The sequence below is a fragment of the Alnus glutinosa genome, chromosome 2, assembly GCF_958979055.1.
Source record: "Alnus glutinosa chromosome 2, dhAlnGlut1.1, whole genome shotgun sequence".
NCBI lineage: Eukaryota > Viridiplantae > Streptophyta > Magnoliopsida > Fagales > Betulaceae > Alnus > Alnus glutinosa.
Genome location: NC_084887.1, coordinates 35,501,889 through 35,526,567, shown reverse-complemented (window position 1 = coordinate 35,526,567; position 24,679 = coordinate 35,501,889). Strand labels below are relative to the sequence as shown.

The following is a 24,679-nucleotide window of genomic DNA, read 5'->3' as shown; positions in this document are numbered from 1 at the left end:
TTATGAAAGCTTATATCGTATTATTCAACAGAAACAAATTATGCTTATGCAGAAAAGTCTTCTACTAAATTTTTTTAGTAGCAGTACGTGAAAAGTAATGCGATAAACTATATTTTGGTTCCACCATTATTATGTTGAAGTGACATTTTTAACTAGCCCTTTTATTATTATTATTATTTATTATTTATTATTTATTATTATTATTTTTTTTATTTTTTTATCAACAATTGATTCAAGAATTGGTTTGGATTACTATGTCAACAATGTGAGGTAAAAATGGGGTTTTTAGCATTACTCGTATGTACAATTGTGACTATCATCTTTATCGCGATTATGCCACCTTAATAAGAAGGGGCAACTTGTTGAAAAGCATTACATCCCTGTATTTTGAAATTAATACTGATAATTTTTGACACGATCTGCGAATTTGACACGACATTAAAGGGTTAGGGTTTGGCATAAATGAATTTGGGTCATAAACGAGTCAAGCTGCTTGACCTCATTATTAAAGTATATATATTTTTTATATAATAAATATAAGTTGAAACATGTCAGATATTTTAAGTTGGGTTATGTTAAATGGGTTAAATATGTTGCTTTTGGGTATAAATAGGTCAAGCGGGTCGTGTCCAGGTTGAATGGTTTGACTTGTTTAGCTAAATGAGTTGTTTTCAGTTGATCCTTAATGGATTGGCGGGTTGACCCGCATCCAATTTGCCAAAACGGATTGCTAGTCCGACCTACACTATTGTCTATATATATGTTGTTCTAAACCTTTCAAGGAAACATTAACTTTTTGGCTGGAACTGTGCATATAGAAAAAGATTAGAAAATTCCTTTTGGTTCAGCCATCCCATTTTGCGGCCTGAAACCGGTTTGATTCAATTCTGGAATTTCTCTACTTCTTGCTAAAATGTTTTGCTTTCTTCTTGACATGAAATAACAATAGCCCGTTGCTCGACTCTATGACAGCAAGGCGACCAGCTACTTAATTCCAATATTTAGGGATTATGCGATTCATTGTCACCTCGTATGAACCCACTTGTCCTTGGGTCTGCAGGTAGATTAGATATGAGTTGGTTAAGGAGACTCCATGAGGGTAAGGCGTTGAAGCGAGAGATGTAGGATCGAGCGAGCGAATACAAGGGTCCGAGATAAGAGAGAGCCAGCGCTTGGAGATGCACCGAAGTGTGATTAGGAGAACCAGGGGCAGTCTTAGGAGGATTTTTGTCCAAAGAGAGTTTGGGAGATACCAATCATCAACGATCTTAGCAACTGCCTTGGAATCCAATACTTCTTCTTTGGATTGTTAGTGTGCATGTCTCTGTAACCATTGTTGTAATAGCTAGAGGGCGTTTTGATATTAGGGTTTCATGAGTAAGTAGGAGGAGGCTAGGGGTTGGATGAGACTCATGAGAGGCAAATAGAGCTGGGATTAGGGGTAGCACTTGTCTAAATTCGAAATAGGATCCTTGCCATTTTGAGTGAAATTGAGATGGATCATTTCATGATCTAGATTAAATTTTACATCATTTAACGGTGTATATAGTGCCACATCATTTAAAAATTTAAAATGACATGACAGCTTAAATAGCATATACGCTACCGGGTTTGGTTCGAAAATAAGCTGCCTATAGGCTAACTAGTTTAGGAAGTTGATATAAAAAAAATAAAAAATAAAAAATTAGGGTGGTCTCAAGCCAACTAGACGCCCAACAAAGGGGGGCTTGTAGCGCCTCTTTAATTTGGTTTATTTATTTATTTTTTAATAAGAATGACATAATTGTATTTTTCATGTCATTTTTGTTATTTATTTGAAAGAAAAATAAACGGAAGTCTTAAATTTAAAATCTTTATAAACTCTGGGGTAATGAGAGAGAACATGGAGAAGGAAGGTTGAGTAGCTTGAGAATTCTTCCACAAAATATGGGTCATTAGTGAGTACTGCAGCAAAATATTGTGGCTAATGACTAGTTATCAGCGACGACTTTTAGATCGTTGCCGAGAAATTTGGTCTCTAGCTAAAGACCAAAATTTTTGTAGCAAAGAATCCACCTATTTGAAGCACTTGGGCAGAAATAACATATTCTATATAGCATTCAAACCAAAACGAATATTAACAAAGAAGTGTGTTCAAACTCAAAAGAAACACCTTATTTACAGTTTTCGTTCTCCAATTCAGTCCTGCTTTTGTAACACTGGCACAAAATTATGTACAAGAGCAAGCTCAATGCGCTTAACAAGGCTAGAAGCCAGTAGTATTTGTCAAGGCAAGCTTCATTCATGTTGTCCGAGAACCAGCTGTGCTTTCCTTTTGAACTGGTAAAGATTTCCACGAGCGAAATTGATATGGCACTCAAGTAGCTTCCCACGCCAAAAACACTTGTGTATAGAGCAAACCCCATGGTTCTCATTCTAATGGGGACTTCATTGTAAAAGAACTCCTGCATCCCAACAACAGTGAAAATGTCTGAAATGCCTAAGAGAATGTATTGGGGCAGCAGCCAAAATATGCTCAGTGGCACCGTTTCTGATTGTGATCCAAGATTTCCCATTTTTCTGCTCATCTGTAGCCTCGTTGTTTCGACAATGGCTGCAATCACCATGGCTATGACTGATAGAAACATCCCTATCCCCATTCTTTTCATCACACTGATACCCTTTTCATCACAAGTTACCAGCTGTGTTATGGGGATCAAGATTTTTTCATATAGAGGCATTAGGAGAATTATAGACAGTGTAATGGCACTCTGCAACGTGGCTGGTGGGATCTTGAAGTTGCTTCCAATGTTCCTCTTCATTGTCATACCTTGTTTAGTAAAGAAGGTCGCAGGTTGTTGGAAAATTACAGCAAACATTAGAAGCATTGTCCATATGGGCAAGAGCCGCAGCACCACCTTCGCATTTTCATGCATGGGTACACCAGTTCTGGCCGGCCGGTTCTCTTCCAACCCCTTTTTGCTGTCAAACTCTTCACGACAAAGAGGTTTCTGATCTTGAAGCCTGCAAAAAAGCAACAATTGTCATCAAACTAAGAGGTTTCTGTTGAAGCCTACAAACTTTAAGCTATAGGAAAGGCCGGGAACACTCCCTTTCATGTGTAAGCAGGGACGGAAGAGCGGGGACAGGTACTATAGCCATGCCCCCTCCAAGTTCTAAGAACAAAAAAATTTGAAGGTAAAAAAAAAAAAAAAAAGCTTATTGACTCCTAGCAACAATTTTTTTTGGCCCCTAGCCCTGTTCATAATAGTTTTTGTCTCATTCCCTGCGTGTAGGCTCAAACTCCTTAATTAATAAGTGAGACCCAACACGTGAAATATTTAATTAAAATGAGATCGATGTGAAAGATGAAAACATGATTCGTATTCAAGATCTCTGTTACGATATCATGTTAAATCATCACTTATCTCAAAAGCTTAAACAGATAAAAAATTGATAAATTTAATTATTTAATTAATTTTAACATAAATGAGTAGAATTGCGCACACAAAAAACTTACTCTAGCTCGACCTTATCTGCAGATTTATAACTTGACGATGGGAATATTCCACAACTCAGGAATTTAGATTTGATGGCCTTAAAAGCTTGAACTATGCTCTCAAAGGGCTTAATATTGCAGATAGCCTCATTCCCTTTATACATATACAGCCGGCTTCCACCAGAGAAAAGGGCAACCGATGTAAGCATTGCTATCATGGGAATGGCAAACCCCAGTACCCAACCAAAGGTATCTTGGATGTAAGACATAAACGTGACACCCATTAGGCTTCCACTGCAAACACCAAAATACCACCACTGGAAGAATAAACTCTTTTTTTTGGACTTGTGATCGTCTTTGCTGCAGGGCAATTCCTCTTCCTCGTCAAGTTGATCTGCTCCAAAGGCTTGCAGAGATGGGTTATATCCACCTTGGCCTATTGAAATTAAGTACAGAGACCACAAGAGAAGTGAAGACGACGACCTTGCTTCGTTCCTAGGAGACCATGCCAATGCCAGCGCTGTTGATGTCAATGCCATAAGCCCCTAAAAGTGAAAACATATACATATCTATGAAGAACAAAATATAATAATTTATCTCGTTCATACAACTTATTATTAGTCATGTTTTTTAGCAGCCTTTTTGTTGGATCGAAATTCCTACAATATATTAGAGTACAATTCAAATTAGACCCTCACAAAGAGAAGGAGAGAATTACGGAGCTCACTTGTCGTGTCGGTACCCGAATTGCATCCAGTTAATGAATATAATTTATTTTTCTTGTCAATGTAAGTAACCAAAAAAGCAATAAAAAACAATGTTGGCTTTACAAAAAGATTAACCTTTGATTTTGATACCATTAAACAATGATATCCTTGACATAATTAACTATGAACCACAGTATCCCTTCACCCCACTTACAAAAATATACATGGTGGAGAAAACAGTGATTGATTGGTAGTGAAATTTAACCATGCATATATAAAAGAAAACATCTTTTTAATATTTACCTTCCGGCCCGTTAATCAAAGTTAATTCATAAGCTACCAGCCATCTTATTAATTTATTTCTGCGGCCGGCCCATATGTCGGCTGCCCGCAATTATAACAACTTTTCTTGAACCAAAATTCATGCAATCACGTACTATCACCGATTCACCTGTCATAATGCCATTATGTATAATATCCTCAAAATTATCAGATCGTGGTATAATTAAATAGGCTTGGTGACATAGTTCTGATATATATATATAAAAGATGGCCCTTCTTCATCATCACAAAAATAAATCAATATTGACGATCGACCACAAAAAATTTGACCTGCAAATCAAACTCTAAGGGATAGTAATTTTATAATTAATTCAATAGGGTGGTGAATGGTGATGACTCAGTCTCCATTATCCTAATGCTTCATCTAATCATCTTTAATTTAAAGCCTTTAAATCATCAGCCACAACCTTAATAAGACAATATTCATGCCTAAATGTCGCAGCATTAATTAATAATAATAGTAACAATAATAACAACGACACCAACGCCAATAACAATGTTACATATATGCATGATCAACAGCAATAAAGATGATAAGGACGACGATGAACAACAAAAGATTAACGATTTATGGAAGAATAGATCACGATTACTGAGTTATACTCACAGCAACATAGAGGACAGAAGAGGTCAATATGGTGGAATAGCGATCCCAATAAGAGTCAGCAAGGGGTGCCACAAGCAGTGGCAGCATGGACGTAAACCCGCACCAGCTGTTGACCGTCTTGGCCGCGGAAGAGTTGCTCATCTTCACAACATCCGTGAGATAAGTCACTAGATTGGATGCCACCCCTTTGAATGCCATCCTCTCCAGACCAGCTAGAACTATTTATAGACCATATATATATAAAAAGATCATTAGCTAGGAAAATCAAACACTCCCATATGAGTTTTATAAGAACTTAAATTAATACATTCATACAAAAATATTGAGATCGAAATAGAGCAAAGAAAGATGCATGGTAGCATAATCATTTAACTAATTACCTATTAGGAGAATGCATGACTTGCTGAGCCCGTTTGCTCTCTGACCTCCAGCCATGAGAGAAATTGAGAGAATGGATATTGCAGTACCGAGCCAAAGAAGAAGGCAATATTGGAAGCAAAATCGGTTTTTAGCTTGTCATCTGTATGCAAAGTACGTAGCTTTCACCAATTCACTTCCTCTACCAACAAGCAGTAATAGCACTAATTATTGGCTCATTAGCGCGCTGTCTTTAAAGGCTTTCTCTTTATGGCCTTAATGGGACACTAGACATATCACTAAAGCTAAAGCTCTCCCAACAATGGTTGCATTATTTGAGAAGAAAAAGCTAATCCCACTAGCTAGCTTTCAGAGTTTGGACATATGGTGTCACGACGACGTTATCGGGAACGAAATTGTGTCGACATGCAACAGCAAATTACAGAACCTGGCAGTTTGATTCTGTGATGCGCGCACCTCTCATGATCATTTGTGCCACGCGTCTTAGCCACGTCGTATCTTTGACACGTGGGATGTGTACACCTGTACCAGATAATCCCGCGAATACTTTCAAAGTTAGAAGCATATATAGGGTTCGATAATGTTGTAAGATTATGCTCGATCGTCATATATATATGGAATTTTGTGTGCAAGTGAAGTCATGTAGCGCCATAGGAAAACAAATATGTATATATGTAAGATAACCAACTTGTGGTAAGAATTTTTGATTTCTTAAGATGCCTATAGGCTAGCTATAGCTAATTAGCTGGTATATATAAATTATAAGATAAATTAAATCTCATCAAACTAATTGCCATTTACTCATAAAAGTGGAAGCAATAACAGATAACATATATCGTATAACACATAGCATCATAATTTAATTAAAATGATATCAAGCAAACGTTTTATTATAATTAAATCATCACTTATTCTAAAAATTTAAGTTAATAGGAGTAGGTAAATTTAATCATTTAATCATACTTTAATACTTATCAAATTCAAATTTTAAGATAAATGTGATTTAATAAAATCGAACCGTATTTTTTTTTAATACAACAAATTAAGGAAGAAACGAAAAACCCAAAAAAGTAAGATCGAAAAATGGAAAAAGAAAACGAGGTGGGGGATTCAGGTCACTAATAATTAAGGATCACCACAACATGCAGGGCCCGGAAGAAATGAGATTAATGCTTGCACTACGAAGAGTACTAGTGCGATGAATTTTCCAAAACGACGACCAAAACAGGAAATCAAACTGCTTTTTTGACTGTGATCGAGCTCCACCTATTGGATAACGCCATTTTTATCTTCAAAGAAGCTGGTATTTGTGCTTGTCACAATGTCATCTTTCCAACTGATAGCCATGCATCACTTTTGTCTACCCAATCCAAACCCTAAAAAGGAGCAGACAGCATAGATAAAAAGCCAAACCCGAATGCGTGCGTTTCTGACTGATCCCCTACCTTCCGTTACGTCAAGAACTACTACGTGAACGGCCCGGACAGATCAGAATGCGTTACGTGGAAGCTAGGCCGGAGTAGACGCACACGCCACCCACGTGCAAACACACAACAAACACGCAGTTTTTACACACACAGAGGGAAGACAAGAGAGACAATTAAGGAGGGAATAACAGTATAGCACTATACCAGTGCTATCTGACGAGAATTGGCCTTCACGTACTCTAAATTACCAAACTGCCCACAAGATGGACAGATGGCAATGTCATATATATATATTCATTGAGCATCCTGCGTCATGCCTTTTCCGCTGGTTCCAGAGATCCACCTTATCACGCTCCCCCTAGCCTGGTGGTTTAGTGACATGGATATCACTTTGCTTTCCATGCCAGTACGACCCCTAAGAAATTAAGAATATGCAAGAAAACAGAGGAGTCACCAAAATCGTACACAATTTTGGGCCTTGGTGGCATTGCTGTAGCTAGGCGCCGGCACAAGTTCAGTGGACAAGTAAGCAAAGAACACCAATTAATTAAAGTCAGTCTATGCTAAGTGCAATTGCATGGTGGCATATATATATATATATATACGTTTAATTTGATATTTTTTTCTTTCATGAATTCCAGTCCTCTAGATAGACGCAATCTATGCAATCTTCCAACCATGTAAAACACTAATTAATTATTATGATGTGGCCCACTCTCAGTAGCTAAATTTTACGAGAAAATGCACACTAGGGTATTATAACAGTCATAATCTAATTTAATTGCTTAATATTGATCACATGATAAGTATTATGTAGACTGCCACATCACAATTAAATTAATTTAATCCTTCCCTTTTGTGTACGTGGGCATGCATGTCAAAAAAATAAAAATAAAAAATAAAAAAATAATTTAATTTAATTATTTAATGATAGATGTAATAAATGTACCACGTCAATTTGTAAAGTAAAAGTCATTTTACTCCTACCAGTACCACTCAATTTTGTCTTGTCAACGTGGGAATTGCATTTATGCTAGCTAGTATATTCGAATCTCCTTTTGATCATGTGAAGTTAATTAGCTTATAATAAAAAACTGTTCTTCCTATACTAGAATTTATTATTTTTATTGACAAGTGAAACACACATGATATATACTTGACGAATTTAAAACTCAGAATCTTATCTAACGACTTTATATATGCTCCATCGTATTCGGATGAAAGAATTAAGTTTTGGTGCAAACTTTGTACGCCGGCTGTACGTCTCTTATTTGAAGAAGTTAATTACAACTTACAAATATTATACTAATTAAATATATGAAATATGATTCCTGGCCTCCAACTCATACGGAAGTTTCAGTACTCATGGTCCCTAGCATTACTCCTAAGGGTGTGCGGTGCATGTCAGGGGTCTATATTTTTAATGGGACAATTTTTTTTCTTTAAATCAGGTTATATATGAAAAATTCTTTCAATTCAGTCTAATAAACCGAGAATCACATCTTTGTTAATCTTATTAAAAATGCATGTGAGAATCGTGTGCTCTAAGAATTAGATGTCAATTTAGTAGCTAAACTGAGTTTGAGAAATATTTTCCTCCGACCTAGCCAATTTGAAGGAAAACCTTGCCACTTTCCTTATGGATTAGGACTGGGGTTAACTCTTTATCTGATTTGTTCTTGTTTTGAGACAGCTTTGTTTCAACCCCTTTGGTGAGGTTTGGGTTGTTTCATATTGCTTAATTGGTTTCATTAATTCAATTGACTATCTCATTCATGAAAAAAGAAAAAAGGAAAAAAAGAGAGGCCTTATTTGGACAAAGTTGTAATGCTTTGATGTTATTGAGGAATTGATCAATTTAATTAGGCTAGCTTGGCAATCATAGAATTCGAAGTATGGAAATGAGGCAAATCAAAGAATAAAATTAATTAACCATCCTACCATATGTCAAGATAAAATGATAATTCTGATCTTCTAGCAGGCTCAATATATGAGCCTAGCTAGTTGAATTACATGGGTTTTAAGTCCCACTATGATTTTATATATCGTCAAACCGCAAATTAATTTAATGGTAATCTGCAACCATCACAGAATATTGGAGTACTTTCAAATCGTACGTGCAATATAAAAACAATCATAATTATAATAATCATGCCATCAACACAGATTATAATTAAATAATAGAAACTACACCATGGCCATGCCACCTTAATTTCCAGAGATGAATCGTACAAAGTTGAGAGAGAGAGAGAGAGAGAGAGAGAGAGAGAGTAATTTTGTTACCTCCTTAAACTACAAATTTAGGACCGAGAAAATTAGTTAGCTTTGATTATGGAGGATAACGAACGTACTCCATCTGCTGCTTCGACCTTCGACCTTCGACCTGTTTCAATGGTTGTTGTACTCGATGCATGGCAGTGATTATATATATGCATGGTAGAGCTCCGATTCTAATTGACAGGCGGCTGGAACTTTGGAAACTTCATTTCACCAAAAAGTGGAACATATATGTACTTGAAACTGCTTAATTAGTTTTCTTTCAAATGGCAGGCATATCTTTTAAATCGTATCATGTTCTACGAATTGGTGTATTTTCACAAAATTTTGAGGGAAACAGAGAATCTTCTTTTTATATGCTATCATGTCTGACTATACCCATTTTGTTGCGATGCATATAATTAAGTACGAGGGTTTATTTTCATTTTATCTCTCTCTTTTTTTTTTTTTTTTTTTAATATATATATAAAATATCTCTCTTTTCTGCGAATTATTTACTTATTCGTACTACCAAACTATTATTTGTGACCTTTGCCCTCTCGAATTATCATTTCGTTACAAATTAATCATTAGCATTAAAATAGACGAAAAATGGCGCACATAACCTTCGCATGCAAAGTTTGGACTTGAAATGCCCAAATTACCCTAAACCACTACTTGCAAAGACACCAAAAAAATTATTGTCTTTAAACCGCTATTTCGTTGCGAAGTGGCTCATCCATTAGATGCCGGTGTTAACAAAATATGGCGTATATGACTTGCAAGTGGGTATTTTAATTTTTAAACTTGGAAGTACCAAACTGCCCTATTTTGAAGAAAAACTATAAGAAAGAAAAACAACAAAAAAAAAAAGACTGGTTGTGGAGTCGTTGACCACCCTCTCAAGGCTTTTGATGATGGCTGGTCGCTCTCTAAAGGTTGAAGGGGTCGTCGACCAATACCCTTAAAGGCATTTGAGGTGGCTCGGCCATTGGTACCATATATACCCCTCGACCTTGAAATGATGATCAACCATCCCCAAAAGTCTCTAAAGGATGGTTGGCCACCCGATCAACTCCTCATTTCTATATTTTTAATTTTTGCATTTATTTTGCTCAAAATTCAGGGAAATTTGAGGTAGAATAATTTCCCCCCATCCCACCCTTAATTTGTTCACTTTGGAGTAACACAATAGTACTAGCTATGAAGGTAGAATAATTTTTTAAAAAGAAATAGTAGAATATGAAGATTTTTTCAAATTTTGTACAAAACAGATATTCAAGAGAATTTGAATTCCTAACCAATATCTTAGAAACCAGACTGTTGAGGCTTGAGAGCGCTGAAAAAGTGAAGGCTAAGATTCAAGGATTAGAGGTCGATCTGATCACTAGACTATGACTTTCAAAAATATAACTTTTAAAAACAATATAAAATTAAAAATATTTTTTTTTGGTCATATTCTATATATATACAATTAAAGTAATATAATTAACGTGCAAAAATATTTGCTTGATGCTTAGGGTGTTAATAAAAACTTATGTTAGGGTTGAAGTTCAAGTTGTTATATATATGTAAAATTTTGATACTTCTATATATGTTGACTTGTATGAAAAGGACAAATATTTATAATCTTTATAACAACTTTAGAAGCTTTGAACGACCCCCAATTTAAATTTTGCTACACGGAATACTATTAGCAGTAGCACTTAATTTGTATCATTTTTTTGGGTCCAAAAAAAAAAAAAAAAAAAAAAAAGAAGAAGAAGAAGAAGAAGAAAAAGAAAAAGGTATAGTCGCTAACAATCTTGATCGTTATTTATCAAAGCTTATCATTTTTTGTTTGGAATTGATCTTTTACTCTTATTCCCGTTAGCTCACACCTATGGCCCAAGGAAATTGAGAGCTACTGGAATGGATCTTTTACTCTTATTCTCGTTGGTCCACACTTGTGACCCAAAGGAATGGGGAGCTGCTTGAATGGAAAAACTCAAATGAAGGCCCGGCTCAAAGCCCTACCCAAAGCTCAAAACGTAGCTTCCTTGGAGCACACACATAACTTACTTGGAACACGAGTTCAAAATAACCATTTATGAAAAGCATCATATAAGGAAAATTATTGAAATGTAACTTATTAATGGGTGGCGCCATTAATGACAAATTACCTAATGAATGCACACAACGTAAATGGTATTTCGCCTATAAAATGTCAGTAGGAGACTAGACCAGGTAAACTCTCATGCCCTAATCTCTATGATATAGTTCTTGATTCTTACCTTTTTACTCTTGCTGACTTAAGCATCGAAGGTGGTACCGCCTCCCCTCCCCCCTTGGTGGCGCACCACTCTAACATTTGAATCAAAGATCGAGGATTAGGGGTGAGTAGTCATTGTTAATTTTCGTTAACATCTTTAAATTACGTTTTACTTTTTTTATCACTTATTTAAGAAATAGTTGGTTTATTAATATACAACTCAAAACACAAAACACTCAAAATTATTTTATCTTTTATGTCAAATCTAAACACTTTTTAAAATAAAAAATATTAAATCCATCTTAATTTTTGTTGTGAACAAAAAGATGCATGCATGACAAAACTTAACTTCAATTGATCTTAACCTTCATCACAGCCGTCGAAATAGGCACTCCATTGTAATAGAAATGTTCTTCATCTATGCATAGGGTGTACGTCTTCAAAGGCCATTATGGCAATTTGCCAAAAGCCACCATTTTTGAAAGTGGTTGGCTCAAGTCGGAGCTTTTTGTTGATTCAAATAGCCTTCCTAGAGCCATCATGTCTTTTATTCTTTCACCAAGTTGCTCATGAGATCATAAATTAATATGCGAGCAAATTTGGTCCTATTGTTCTTGCACAATATTTTATCATTAAAATACCATCTACATCTTCAAAATTCTCCAAAATTTACTAGCACAATAGTATTTGTAAACAGAAGGCCACATGCACATATATAGTGCTGTTTAAAAATAAAAATAAAAAAAAAATAAAAAGAAGAAGAAGAAAAAAAAGATTCTTTTAGATGGACAAGTTATATATATACCAAAAAATAAAGATGAACAATTGTAGATAATTAGCTTTTCTATATATGTGGGTAATTAATATGTAATGAAAAATGCTTAACATACAATTCCTTTATCACAACTTGTTAACACGTGTCAACATATGATTGAGAGTCTTAATCTTTTTTTTTTTTTTTTTTAAAAAAAAAAAAAAAGTGGTTGGCGTTGCTCCGATCACAATTTGACATGTGTCAGCAAGTTGTAAACAAAGTTTTAAAGAGATTGTAGGTCCCTTATTACACACATATAATACAATTAAACTTTATTTTGTCTAAAAACTCTCTTCAATCAGTAACTATTAAATGTATTTAGTCCAAAAGGCTTAAACGGGCGTATAAAAATCCTCTTTATTTCAATATAAGCTATTTTCATGGTATATGTGTATTATGGTCTTAGAAGTTTAGAACATGATTAGTCCTTGGGCCAGGCCGACAGACCTTTTCTTGGCCTGTAGGCCCTAATATCCTCAATAGGTCGATAAACTATTTTATAGGCAGGCTTAAAGGGCTCTTTGGCAGTCGTTGAGCCCAAGTGGACCCGAATTGGACTAGCCTTATGGGCCTTTGGTGGTTCTGTATATCAATAACTCCCTAATTTCTTTTGTCGACTTTACTATAAGTCGGTCCATAAAAATTTTAGCAAGTAAGCGAGTCCTTAACCTATACCTAATGTAGATATGCTATCTACAAAAGGACATCTCATTCAAAACAAGATGAAGGGGTCAAGCCCAATTCTTCATAAGCTCCTCAAAACTCATGTGACCCATTATTTCATATTGGAAGTTTGTCTCGTTTATGGCCTTGAAAAGCCCAAAATTCCCCCAATCAAAGCACTTCTACCCTCACGCCAGCACAGATGTAAGCCCATGATTCAGCTCTGGGCTTCTAATTCAGACAACAATCCACTCCACTGTTCTGAGTGAACATGGCTGATGAAGACAGCTGCTCCAAAAATCAAAGCCCAATACAGAAACCTGTTTTCTACGAAGAAATGGGAAGAGGAGGACTGATGAGAGGCAGACTAGTCAATAGTCAGACCCACCAAAAATCAAGACAGAAATAACAAGGCCAAGTCAATGCAGAAAAATTGACCATTAGATCTCACCAGTGTTCACAAATCTAACGGTCATAATCATCCCATCAGGCACCTGGTCCCACTCCTTGAACGCGAGTCCAACTTCTCCATTACTCCAGAGTCCTTACAGAAACAAAAATCAAACGCCTATCTCTCGTAAGCTTCGTAGACCCAAAACGTAAAAGAAAGCAACATCGTCCACCATGGCCGATCACCGCCACCACCACCACCAGCAACATCGGCCTCACCGCCTCTCCCTCCCACCACGCGCCACCGCAGCCACGAATCCCACCACACCCACCACCGTGAATAGACCGTACCCTCTGTACCCATACCCAACCTCAACCCCAACCCCAACCCCATCAAAACACCGCCTTGCATCCCTCTCTTCCTTCAACTCCAGAACTTCCACTTCTGCAGAGTCCTCCCTTTCCTTCCTCTTCATTCTCCTCTTCTCTCTTCGCTCCCTCTACTCCCTCCTCCCTTTCCTTCGCTCATCTCCTTCCTTCTCTCTCTTCCCCTTCTCTTTTTTCGTCTCCCTCCTCTCCTTCCTCTTCACCCTCTCCTTCTCACTCTTCGCCTCCAATTCCAAAAACCCATTTCACCCGAAGTCTCAAAGCCAACCCCTTTTATCATTGTCCTCGATCACGCAATCTCAGCGGAGAGTTTTGGTCGCCAAGTCCGTTCTTTTGGCTGTGGTCTTTCTTCTTCGATTCCAAGCGCTCAGATACTGTGGCACAGCGGCGATGATTCTCGCGGAAATGTCTGGCAATGTCGCAGCCCGGTTCGTTGCCGAGGGGAGGGATCGGAGTTTCGGTGACCTGATTCGGTACCGGTCGTCTAAGGTTCGTGGGTTTTTCGCTTTGTTTTTCGGGTTGTTTTTGTTGTCTATTAGTTGGGATCGGATTGAATGCTTTCCATTTTCTGCTTCTTTGGTCGAGAAATGGGGTGTTTCGGTGTTTCCGAGAGAGAATTGTGTGAGAGTTTGGCCAATGTTGCTGCCGTTTCTGTCTGGGTTTCTTGGTTGTTACGAGCGCGTTTCAATGAATTGGGGGACGATTAGGCAACTGGGTCGGAAACGGGTTAGGCTGATTTCGCTGTTTTTCACAACAATTGTTCTTTTTGTACCTGCTGTTATTAGTATGCTCATGTTTAAAGCTGAGGGAGATAGTGTTTTCATTGGGAATTTGATTTGGCCTTTGGCAAACACTGTTGTTTTCGGTGTGCTTTTGAGTGAAAACTATAGTGATGAGAAGCTCGTGAGTTCTAAAGATTTTCGGAGGGAGTTTTTGGTTACATTTGTTTGTACTCTTGTTTTAGAGCTGTTCTATTTTCCTGAGCTCTCGCTTTGGGGATTGCTGAGTTGTGGTTTATTGCTTTATGTGGCTGTTTGGGAGTTAGATCCTGTTGATTCGAATTATCTTGAATTGGGGGTGGAGTCTCCTGAGTTATTTACTACCTCGATTATGAAAGCTATCCGGCATATTTGGAGTGAGAGGAAGTCCCGTAAGATTGCACTTTTCCTTTTGATCAACACAGGGTACATGGTTGTGGAATTTGTTGCCGGGTTCATGAGCAATAGTCTTGGGTTGATATCTGATGCGTGCCACATGTTGTTTGATTGTGCTGCTCTGGCAATTGGGCTATATGCTTCATATATTTCACGTTTGCCTGCAAACAATCAGTTTAATTATGGTCGTGGGAGATTTGAGGTTCTTTCGGGATATGTTAATGCTGTTTTACTGGTTCTGGTTGGAGCACTAATTGTTCTGGAGTCATTTGAGAGGATTTTGGACCCTCAGGAGATATCAACTAACAGTCTATTGACTGTTTCAATTGGAGGACTTGTGGTTAATGTGGTTGGTTTGATTTTCTTTCATGAGGAGCATCATCATGCCCATGGTGGATGCTCACATTCTCATTCTGACTCCCACTCCCACCATCATGACCAACATTCTCATGAACATTTAGGACATGATCATGAGGGATGCTCACATTCTCATTCTCACTCCAAATCCCACCATCATGACCAACATTCTCATGACCATTTTGGCCATGATCATGAGGGATGCTCACATTCTCATTCTCATTCTCACTCCCACTCCCACCATCATGACCAACATTCTCATGACCACGTTGGACATGATCACGGAAAACATCATGAATGTACTGCTGATTCCCGTGAATGCCATGAAAAATCATGCTCTGACCACACTGACCATCATGAACAACACAGTTGTAATCCCTATGGCTGTGCTGACCACTGTAAAGAAGATCACATTAGTGGGAGAACCAACTGTAACGATCATCTTGAGCATGCTCACCAACATGACCACCATAACCATCATCAAGCTGACAACCATGTACACGAAAGCTTCCCCCATAGTTCTTCAAGAAGCTCATGTAGTCATTCCTTTGAAGGTCATAATGTGGCAGAATCTCATGGTCAAGGAGCAGGTTCTCAAACCCATACACACTGTTCAGATACTAAAAGTTGCTCCTCCACAGGAAATCATGGTTCCCAATCAAGAAAACTTCCGTCTATTGGAGAAGAACCACAAAAACACCATCGTCATGTTGACCACAACATGGAAGGAATATTTTTGCATGTTCTTGCAGACACCATGGGAAGTGTTGGAGTTGTCTTATCGACCCTTTTAATTAAGTACAAGGGATGGCTTGTTGCTGATCCTGCGTGCTCAATATTTATTTCAGTCTTAATTGTAGCTTCAGTTATCCCATTACTCAGAAACTCTGCAGAAATTTTACTCCAAAGAGTTCCTAGGATGCATGAGCAGGATTTGAAAGAAGCTCTAACTGATGTTATGAAGATAAGGGGAGTACATGGGATCAGGAATTTGCACGTATGGAGTTTTACAAGCACAGATGTTGTGGGGACACTAAATCTTCATATCTCAAAGGAAACTGACAAGGCTTCTACAAAGGCACAGGTTTCACGGATATTACAGGGTGCTGGAGTCAAGGATTTGACATTGCAGGTGGAATGTGTTGGGTAATTAGTCTAGTAACTTTTGACCTAGTTTTCATCATATTTGGAGAGTATCTACAGTGAAAGTGAGAAGTGATATGCCATTATCAACTTGTCATCAACATCTTCCTAATGTGCTGTTGGGCTTGTAGAGAAGTGCGGATCTTCAGTGCCAAGGAGTTGAGACAACCTGGCTGGGTTTTGTAAGCAGTGGCAGGTGTGATGGCTGCTTATAAGATCAGTATGCTTCTTTCCATCAAATCACAACAATGAAGATTCCGTGTTCTTTTCAGTTGGTTAACATTCTAACTTTGAAAAAGTTATTTGCCTATACGATTATTTGGTCATGTGGAATTTTGCACACGTGAAAGAACAAGCAGAGGATGCTGGATTACTTGGGAAACAAGCAGAAGATGCTGGATTAGTTGGGTATGTAACTTTTTGCTAGTATAGGTATACTTTTGTAGTTCATGTCCATGGGTCATTTGGATCTTACCGTTCTATTGATGTTGTAATTTTGAGTTGTGACACAACTGTTTCCTTGCATGACTTACTCTTGGAACCACATCTTAGCTGTGTGGAAATATATAGTTGAACAATTTTGATTATACATGCTTTTGACTATTGAATCACCAGGAACCACTCAATACCAATATCCAATTCAAATATTAATCACATTTAACAAGAAAAGAAAAAGAATGGTATCCAATTCAAATATTAGTCACATTTAACAAGAAAAGAAAAGGAATGGACTTCCATTACAACAAAAAACTGAAACACAAAATGTATCATAGAAGTTAGAACTAAAACCAAATCTATAGAGCTTACATCCAGTAAAAGCACTTATTCAATCCACTTAAACAATGTGAACCACATTCTCTGCGTTAATCACATAACAAAGTAACCCCAAATTAAAGCATTGCAGCCTAAGTGGACCGAGTTTTCCTCTAATCCAGCTATAAAGTTGTCATGTATCTTTTAACATGCGAGTTGTACATGCTTTTTAGCCTTTTTTTAATAGCATTAACAGAGTAGAGAAAATTTTATTAAAAAAGTATGTGCTTCTCACATGCTATTAAAAAAAGCATGTGCAACTCATATGTTGAGGAAAACAGGTGGACCTACGTTTTTTACCCTCCCAAAAAAAAGAAAAAGAAAGAATTGTTCTTTTTAAATTGTCTCTTACACTGAATTCTGTCCGTAAGAGACACATGATAGTTTTATAAATTGTGTTGGAGAAAATTCTTCAAATCCAATTTAAAAGAAAATTCTGCCCGTTTCAAGCTCAAACTACAATTAGACTTAACTATTGAGAGCCACAAACATCCGCACCAAAGTCCGCTGCACTCGCTTTCTGTTTTCCTACATTGCTATGTTCATTTGATCTCTTTATAAACATCATTCTAGAACTAAAAGTGAATTGGGAACTAATCTGAAGTATGCCATTAATTTGGCCCAGAGTAGAACAATTTTAGGTAATTCTGGCATTTTGGGGATTACGATTTCATCATCGTGGAAACACGAAGCAAGAGACCAAAGTACCAATTCCCACTTCCCACTTCCCACTCGGGTCTTATTTATGGTGTCCCGATAATGCAGATTGTTGAGGTGATGAAGGATGACTTCAACAAACACTTTTGGCAACGCTTACGGATGAGGAGTTAATTTGAATTGTTATAGAGACGACTTTCAGGTTGTTGAGGCAAAATACATCCCCCTTTTGAGTCGACTTTTCAGGTTGTTGAAATGACGTGTGGTCTTAAAACTGCTTGTTAAGATGACAATGTAGTCTCAGCAACAGCTTTTAGTAGCAAATGAGAAATGTTCTTTTTTATATTTTTTATGTATATACAAGATGACAATGTATATTTTTTTTAAAAAAATTGACCATTAAATTTGTAAGACTTATTATCTTTATTTGGCTGGAATAAGATCCTCTCTAACTCATTTTTTAAATTTTTTTTAAAAACTTGTTAATATTAAATACACAAACTTTAAATTTGGAGCATAAAATAAATAATGTTCATTTTATTTTAAATTTTAATCAGAGAATTATATTCCGTCGTCGGTCACCCGATGTCATTTAAAAAAAAAAATACCAGACGACGTCGTTCTTCATGACCCAGACAGACTGTTGGTTACAGCCAACATCTCTCTTTGAGCATCCTCACCGAATTCGAAGACCAAAAGGAGGAAAAAGAATCGAAACACTTCGCCTTCAAGCAACGTGAATAGTCCGGACTCCGGACCCTGCATCACAGAAAACACCTTCAAATTCTTTGAAACAATTCGATATTGAAGTCTACGAGAAGCTAACTAAGAGTTACGGACATGGAAAGCTCGGAGGAGAAGGTGGTAGCAGTGATCATGGTGGGCGGACCCACCAAAGGTAATATAACCTTCGATTTTCCTTGAATTTTTTTTTTTTCTTATGTATACAATTTTCGTTTTTTTTTTTTTTTGCTCTTTGTAGGGACTAGATTTCGGCCTCTTTCATTCAATACTCCGAAGCCTCTATTCCCTTTGGCTGGGCAGCCAATGGTTCACCATCCCATTTCAGCTTGTAAAAGGGTAAGCTTTTGTTTTCTTCTTTAACTTTTTCCCATTTGCCTTTGTTTGGTTACAGAGAAAATTTGAGGAAATTCATTGCTTTAATAATTTAAAAATCCCATCTTTTTGCCCCATTTGACTTTTACTAAGTCGAGAAAAAGCCAAATGGAATTTCGATAAGGAATATTAGTTCGTTGTTGTTGAATTGATAGGCTGGATTGTTGATCTCTGTGTTGTAGATACCCAATTTGGCCCAGATTTTTTTGATTGGATTTTACGAGGAGCGGGAATTTGCGTTATATGTGTCTTCGATATCCAATGAGCTGAAAGTACCAGTGAGGTGAGTAGTGCCTTTATTTGTCATGATAGTGTGGTGGTCATAATGGTTTGACTGTGTTGGAATTTGGATCTTCAAAGTGGTTTCTTGTTGATTGTGTTGAATCTAGGTACTTGAAAGAGGACAAACCGCATGGTTCGGCTGGTGGCCTTTACTACTTCAGAGATATGATTATGGAAGACTGCCCGGTTTGAGCCATGCTCTTTCTCTCTTACTTCTTTTCAATATGTTTTTTTGGGTCCAAACATCTATACTAATATTTAAATTTTTTTTTTACTTGTCAAAAAAAAAATCTATCCTAATATTGTGTAATCAACTACTTTTTTTTTTTCTTTTTCTTTTTTTCTCTTATTTCTTTAATTTAAATTTTTGAAAAAAATTGTTCAACTTATTACATGTGTGCTTTTGCATACACATTCTTACCACATACATCTACTTTTGGGCAGTCACATATCTTTCTGCTGAATTGTGATGTTTGCTGCAATTTTCCACTGCCTGACATGCTTGGTAAGTTTCACACTATGGATGATGTATGTTAAATGGCTTATGAATACACTAGTGTTTACAAAATCATATGTGACAAGGATTCTTGTGGTGTAATTATTATTTGTTAAGTCATGCATAAGTTGTAGAGAATGTGATTGGTGCAATTCTTTTATTATCAGAGACCCATAGAAGATTTGGTGGAATGGGAACAATGTTAGTCATCAAGGTTGGCACATGCTACTTGCAACATTATTCCCCAATCACAAACCTCTTCATTGGTTTTTCTTATTTTCTGGCCTTATGTGCAGGTTTCTGCTGAATCAGCGCATCAGTTTGGTGAATTGGTTGCTGATCCAATCACCAAAGAGCTGTTGCACTACACCGAGAAACCAGAGACATTTGTATGTGCAATGTGCAGTTTTATTTTTGTCCCAAGTGCTGTGAACTTAGTTGTTGCTTGATAGCTTTAATGGCTTAGTTGTATTTCTGGCCATGTTTAGTGTTTACTTTGGGTTAACTATTTTCATGACATGTAGGTGAGTGATTTGATAAACTGTGGTGTCTACGTCTTTACACGCGGCATTTTTAGTGTCATTGAAGGTGTCTCCACTCACAGGGAAGACAGAGGTTGGTTTTTATTTGTCATATACCTATTTAGTTAGGTCTGGTCTGCAGTTTTGATCTGCTCTTGTCTACCATAAATGTTAATCATTACACTGCTTTGCATTTCTTGTTCATCTTTTTTGTACATTGTATCTAATCTGAAAGCATATATAGTTTCATCTGCAGAGAGTTCTTTTTTTCTTTGGGGCGGGGGTCTACCGCAAGTCAATTCAATTTTCATCATTTCCTTTCTCTTCCTCTCACTATTATAGGATACACTTCATTAGATACAGATATAGGCCCACTTATTTGAGATTATATCTTTCCTTTATTTATGTTTATATTTGATCTTTCAGATCCATTGGTTTGAAAAACTTTTATGAAAAACTGGAGACATGTCAAAAGGCATAAGTCAAAATGCCAAATGGCTATCCATAGAGATGATGATGCACAATGTTCCTTTTCAAAACCCAAACATGGGTTCCAAATTAAGAAGAAAGCATTGAAATTTTTGTGCTAAGAGTGCGTTAAATTTTTTGGAAAAAGTTACAGACAGATACCATCAGCAATAAATTTAGATTTTATCAGATGAGAAGCGAGGTTACCTTGGCGATGGAATTTGGTTGGGAAACAGTCTTTACTTGAGCCATGTGACAAATATTGTTGCAGTCATTAATTTTTCACATATCTGATTGTTTCATTTGGTGTGGGATATGCATAGCAATTTCTCAATCCTGTTTGAATCTGAATAATTGCTTTGTTAACTGCAGCTAATCTACATGCCACGTCCAGCTTTGAATCCCTCCAATATGTGACAAGGTCTAATTTTACTACTACTTTTGATAATGAAAAACAGAATTTTAGACTTTTATGCAACTATAATCTTCAAAAAGTCGAAGTGAGAAATGTTTACTGCATCATAACACGCATTACACATTAGATGCATTGAAATTTAATCTGATTGTTATATATATTGAGTTTTTAAAACAATGTTTCTTTTTTCATCTGTTGATTTTTAAAAGCTGCAGTTGCTTTCATTTAGTTCTCACTGCTGATTTTTGTTTCTCCTAACAGAACCCTTCCTACAGGATTTGTAAGACTGGACCAAGATATTTTGTCACCACTTGCTGGAAAGAAGCAATTGTATACATATGAGACCATGGATTTTTGGGAACAGATAAAAACTCCAGGGTACAATAACTGCGTCCATCATTTCCAATTTCTTTTCCATTATGCCTAAGTTTGGACCACATTGGCCTCATCTTAATCTGTCTTTGATATTACAGAATGTCTTTAAAATGTTCGGGTTTGTATCTTGCCCAATTTCGATTAACCTCCCCCCATCTTTTGGCTAGTGGAGATGGTACTAAAAGTGCTACAGTCATTGGTGATGTTTATGTTCATCCATCTGCCAAAGTTCATCCAACTGCGAAGGTAGTGCATCTCATCTTCCACCAAATATGTATGTGTAGCAGTAACTTATATCCCTCTCCATTAGAAAATATATATTAAAAAAAAAAAAAGGGAGAGAGAAGAAAAAGATTATTGATAGAATGCTAACTGTGAGTAACATCCTTTGTTATTAACCTGGTTAGGTACTATGGCATCAAATTTATAAGCTAGAAATAAGTAGGCTTCAGTAGTCAATTAGTTCATCTATTATGGTTCATTTCCAATGAAATATCCTATAATTTGATTCTTCTCAAGAAAAAAATCCAATTATTTTCTAACATTTGAAATGAATGTTCTAGGAGTAATGCAAAATTACCTTTACTGACAGGGCGAATCAGGAAAATGATTATTTGGAGGAAAAGAGAGGGAGGATCAAATCTATTGTTATGTTTGATATTTAGTTATGCTTGACAAATTAATTTTTAAATGTATGTTTGATATTTAGTTATGCTTGACAAATTAATTTTTAAATGTATACAACGTTACAATATAACTCAAAGAAATATGGTTCCCTTATACCATTCCCCCTTTTTGCCCATTTAATCTCACTCTGTTTGCGAGTTTGTCTTCCTTTTTTCTTCTTTTTAAGCACATGCCTAATGTTTTATTCTACAATAACTTAAGAACATATTTTGTATATTTCCTATATCCTTAATGGATCCTTGTAATATAATGGGATGTAGAAAGATTACCAACTATTTTGGCTAACTTGGCATTTTGGACAAGGAAGACTCTGCATGTAAACCAAGCACCCAAATTCTTTAAGAAGCCCATACTGAATATAAAAACTTATTTTAAGAGGCTGCAACCCAAGTATCTCATGTATTTGACTGCTTTGAATTTTTTAGCTTTTCACTTTACCCTCTCTTACGATTTCCATATGAATTTGGTCTGTTTCTTTCTTGAACAGATTGGTTCCAATGTATCCATTTCAGCAAATGTTCGTGTAGGTGCAGGCGTAAGGCTTATAAGTTGCATCATCTTGGATGACGTTGAAATTAAGGTACACGACTGGGTGTATAAATGAACTAAAAGAAATAAATATATAACAAGATATTGTACCTAGAAGCTGGTGATGATGTCTTTTGTTGTCTTTGTACAGTATTTAATGAAATGTTCCTCTTGACAGGAAAATACAGTTATCATAAATTCTATAGTTGGATGGAAGTCATCTCTTGGCAAATGGTCACGTGTCCAGGCAAGTCCATTGATGTAGTTTTATCATCTTCTATTCATAACTTTCCCTAGGATCATTTGAGGAGGCTTCTAATGTTTATTGTAGAGAAAAGAAAAACTTTCAGTTAATAGAAAAAAGATGTTTTGAAGAAGGTTGAATAAAGGAAGCTTCATTTTGACCTTTGAGTCAAAGTTTACACTTGGGTTATGTTTGGTACACAAGAATGGACCTAGGAATAGCCATTCCATTGTTTGGTTGCACATTATTACTAGTGAATAGCTATTCCTCTAGAAAATGAGAGAAATAGCTATTCCCTCGGAATAGAATATAACATTTTCCCAAAAAAAAAACATATTTTTCTCTGGGAACCAAAAATAAAAAATAAAAAAATCACTCCATGGGTGGCTGGGGGTGGTCAGCCACCCTAACAGAGCAACCAGGGGTGGTCGGCCACCCATGGGAATGAAATTCTTTTTAAAATTTTTGGTTTCCAGGAAAAAAAAAAGTTTTTTGAGGAAATCATGTTTAAAACTAGGTATTTTTGGAAATTTGATTCAATTCCAGTGAGAAAAATTGGATATTCATGTGTTGTCACCTCACTCCTATTCCTAAGGAATTATTATTGAAGTATATACCTAACGTGCCTTTAAATACAATTAAGGGTTGATTCAAAAGAATTGGTTAATTAGCAATGTTGTTGTGATTGTCATGCGCTCAAGCACCTGACAATTGTCTCACTCTTGTGCATATCAACAAACCATTTAATCCCTTCAAAATTTTGACAAAACCCACATTGCCTACTGACTGGTTCAGGCTGATGGAGACTACAATGCAAAGCTCGGAATCACGATCCTTGGTATGCATCTTGTTTTTGTCCTATATTTGAATATGACAATTTTCAAAGCCAGAAATTCTATTGTGCTTGGACCAATGTTGGTTTTGGTTTATCTTTTATGCAGGTGAAGCAGTGACAGTGGAGGATGAAGTTGTGGTGATAAACAGCATTGTTCTGCCAAATAAGACTCTTAATGTTAGTGTACAGGAGGAGATCATTTTATGATAGATTCCACAATGCCTCCTACTTTTGTTTTGTTTTGTTTTTTTTTTTTTTTACTCTTGTTTTCACAGTGAAACTGTATAATTGAGCTACAGGAACAAGTAGACAACATTTTTTGCCAGCCATGTTAATTGAGATGTCAGCTGATTGCTCATTTTTAGACTTGATAATTATTTTGAATAAGAGAGAGTTCTCTGATTTTTCTGCCAACTTGGTTTCTGATATCTGAGAATGGATCACATTCTAATTAATCTCCTACCCGTCTCAAGTGAAATCTAATCTTAACTGAACATTCATGTTTTCAGTTCAGTTGCCTCCTGAAACAATGCCATTCAAGCCTTCTTGATGGCACTGTAATTTCGTCAATTGGAAATTTTAATTGATCGAATCCGTGCCAATTGGTTGTCAAGAAGAAGAAAAAAATTCACTCTTAACTCACTAATTTCGTATCGAGTTTGCAGGTCGTGTCAAAATTTGTCAGCTTAAATGTTGTGCATTGAGTTTGGATCATGTCAAGATATAAGTATAAAATTGTATAAGTTAACTCTAACGCGACTCATTTAATTAAACGGGTTAAAAATCTCAACTCTAACCCATTAATCTCGTGTGAGTTCGCAAATGAAATTCCATTTTATTACTACTAATCATCCATGCAGTTGTAAAAACACGCGGCCCATTTAATTA

The 24,679-nt window shown here is 36.5% G+C and overlaps 3 protein-coding genes across 3 annotated transcripts; 2 read left to right on the top strand and 1 right to left on the bottom strand.

Moving 5' to 3' along the window:
* Positions 1 to 2,068: 2,068 nt before the first annotated feature.
* On the bottom strand, positions 2,069 to 9,539 carry LOC133859782 (protein NRT1/ PTR FAMILY 5.8-like). Its single transcript, XM_062295311.1, has 5 exons — positions 9,223 to 9,539; positions 5,515 to 6,034; positions 5,135 to 5,352; positions 3,500 to 4,023; positions 2,069 to 3,003 (listed from the first exon to the last, which is right to left on the bottom strand). Exons 2-5 carry the CDS (start codon positions 5,567 to 5,569, stop codon positions 2,154 to 2,156), a joined length of 1,647 nt encoding a protein of 548 aa, XP_062151295.1. The 5' UTR covers positions 5,570 to 6,034; positions 9,223 to 9,539; the 3' UTR covers positions 2,069 to 2,153.
* A 3,932-nt stretch (positions 9,540 to 13,471) lies between these two features.
* Positions 13,472 to 16,941, top strand: LOC133859781 (uncharacterized). The gene has a single exon (XM_062295310.1). The coding sequence runs from the start codon at positions 13,548 to 13,550 to the stop codon at positions 16,359 to 16,361; it is 2,814 nt and encodes a 937-aa protein (XP_062151294.1). The 5' UTR covers positions 13,472 to 13,547; the 3' UTR covers positions 16,362 to 16,941.
* Positions 16,942 to 18,454: 1,513 nt separating this feature from the next.
* On the top strand, positions 18,455 to 24,205 carry LOC133859780 (uncharacterized). Its single transcript, XM_062295309.1, has 15 exons — positions 18,455 to 18,722; positions 18,807 to 18,904; positions 19,123 to 19,223; positions 19,330 to 19,408; positions 19,667 to 19,727; positions 19,886 to 19,932; positions 20,015 to 20,107; positions 20,243 to 20,333; positions 21,080 to 21,128; positions 21,384 to 21,500; positions 21,596 to 21,743; positions 22,672 to 22,764; positions 22,891 to 22,959; positions 23,752 to 23,794; positions 23,898 to 24,205. Exons 1-15 carry the CDS (start codon positions 18,665 to 18,667, stop codon positions 23,996 to 23,998), a joined length of 1,248 nt encoding a protein of 415 aa, XP_062151293.1. The 5' UTR covers positions 18,455 to 18,664; the 3' UTR covers positions 23,999 to 24,205.
* The last annotated feature ends 474 nt before the right edge of the window (positions 24,206 to 24,679 follow it).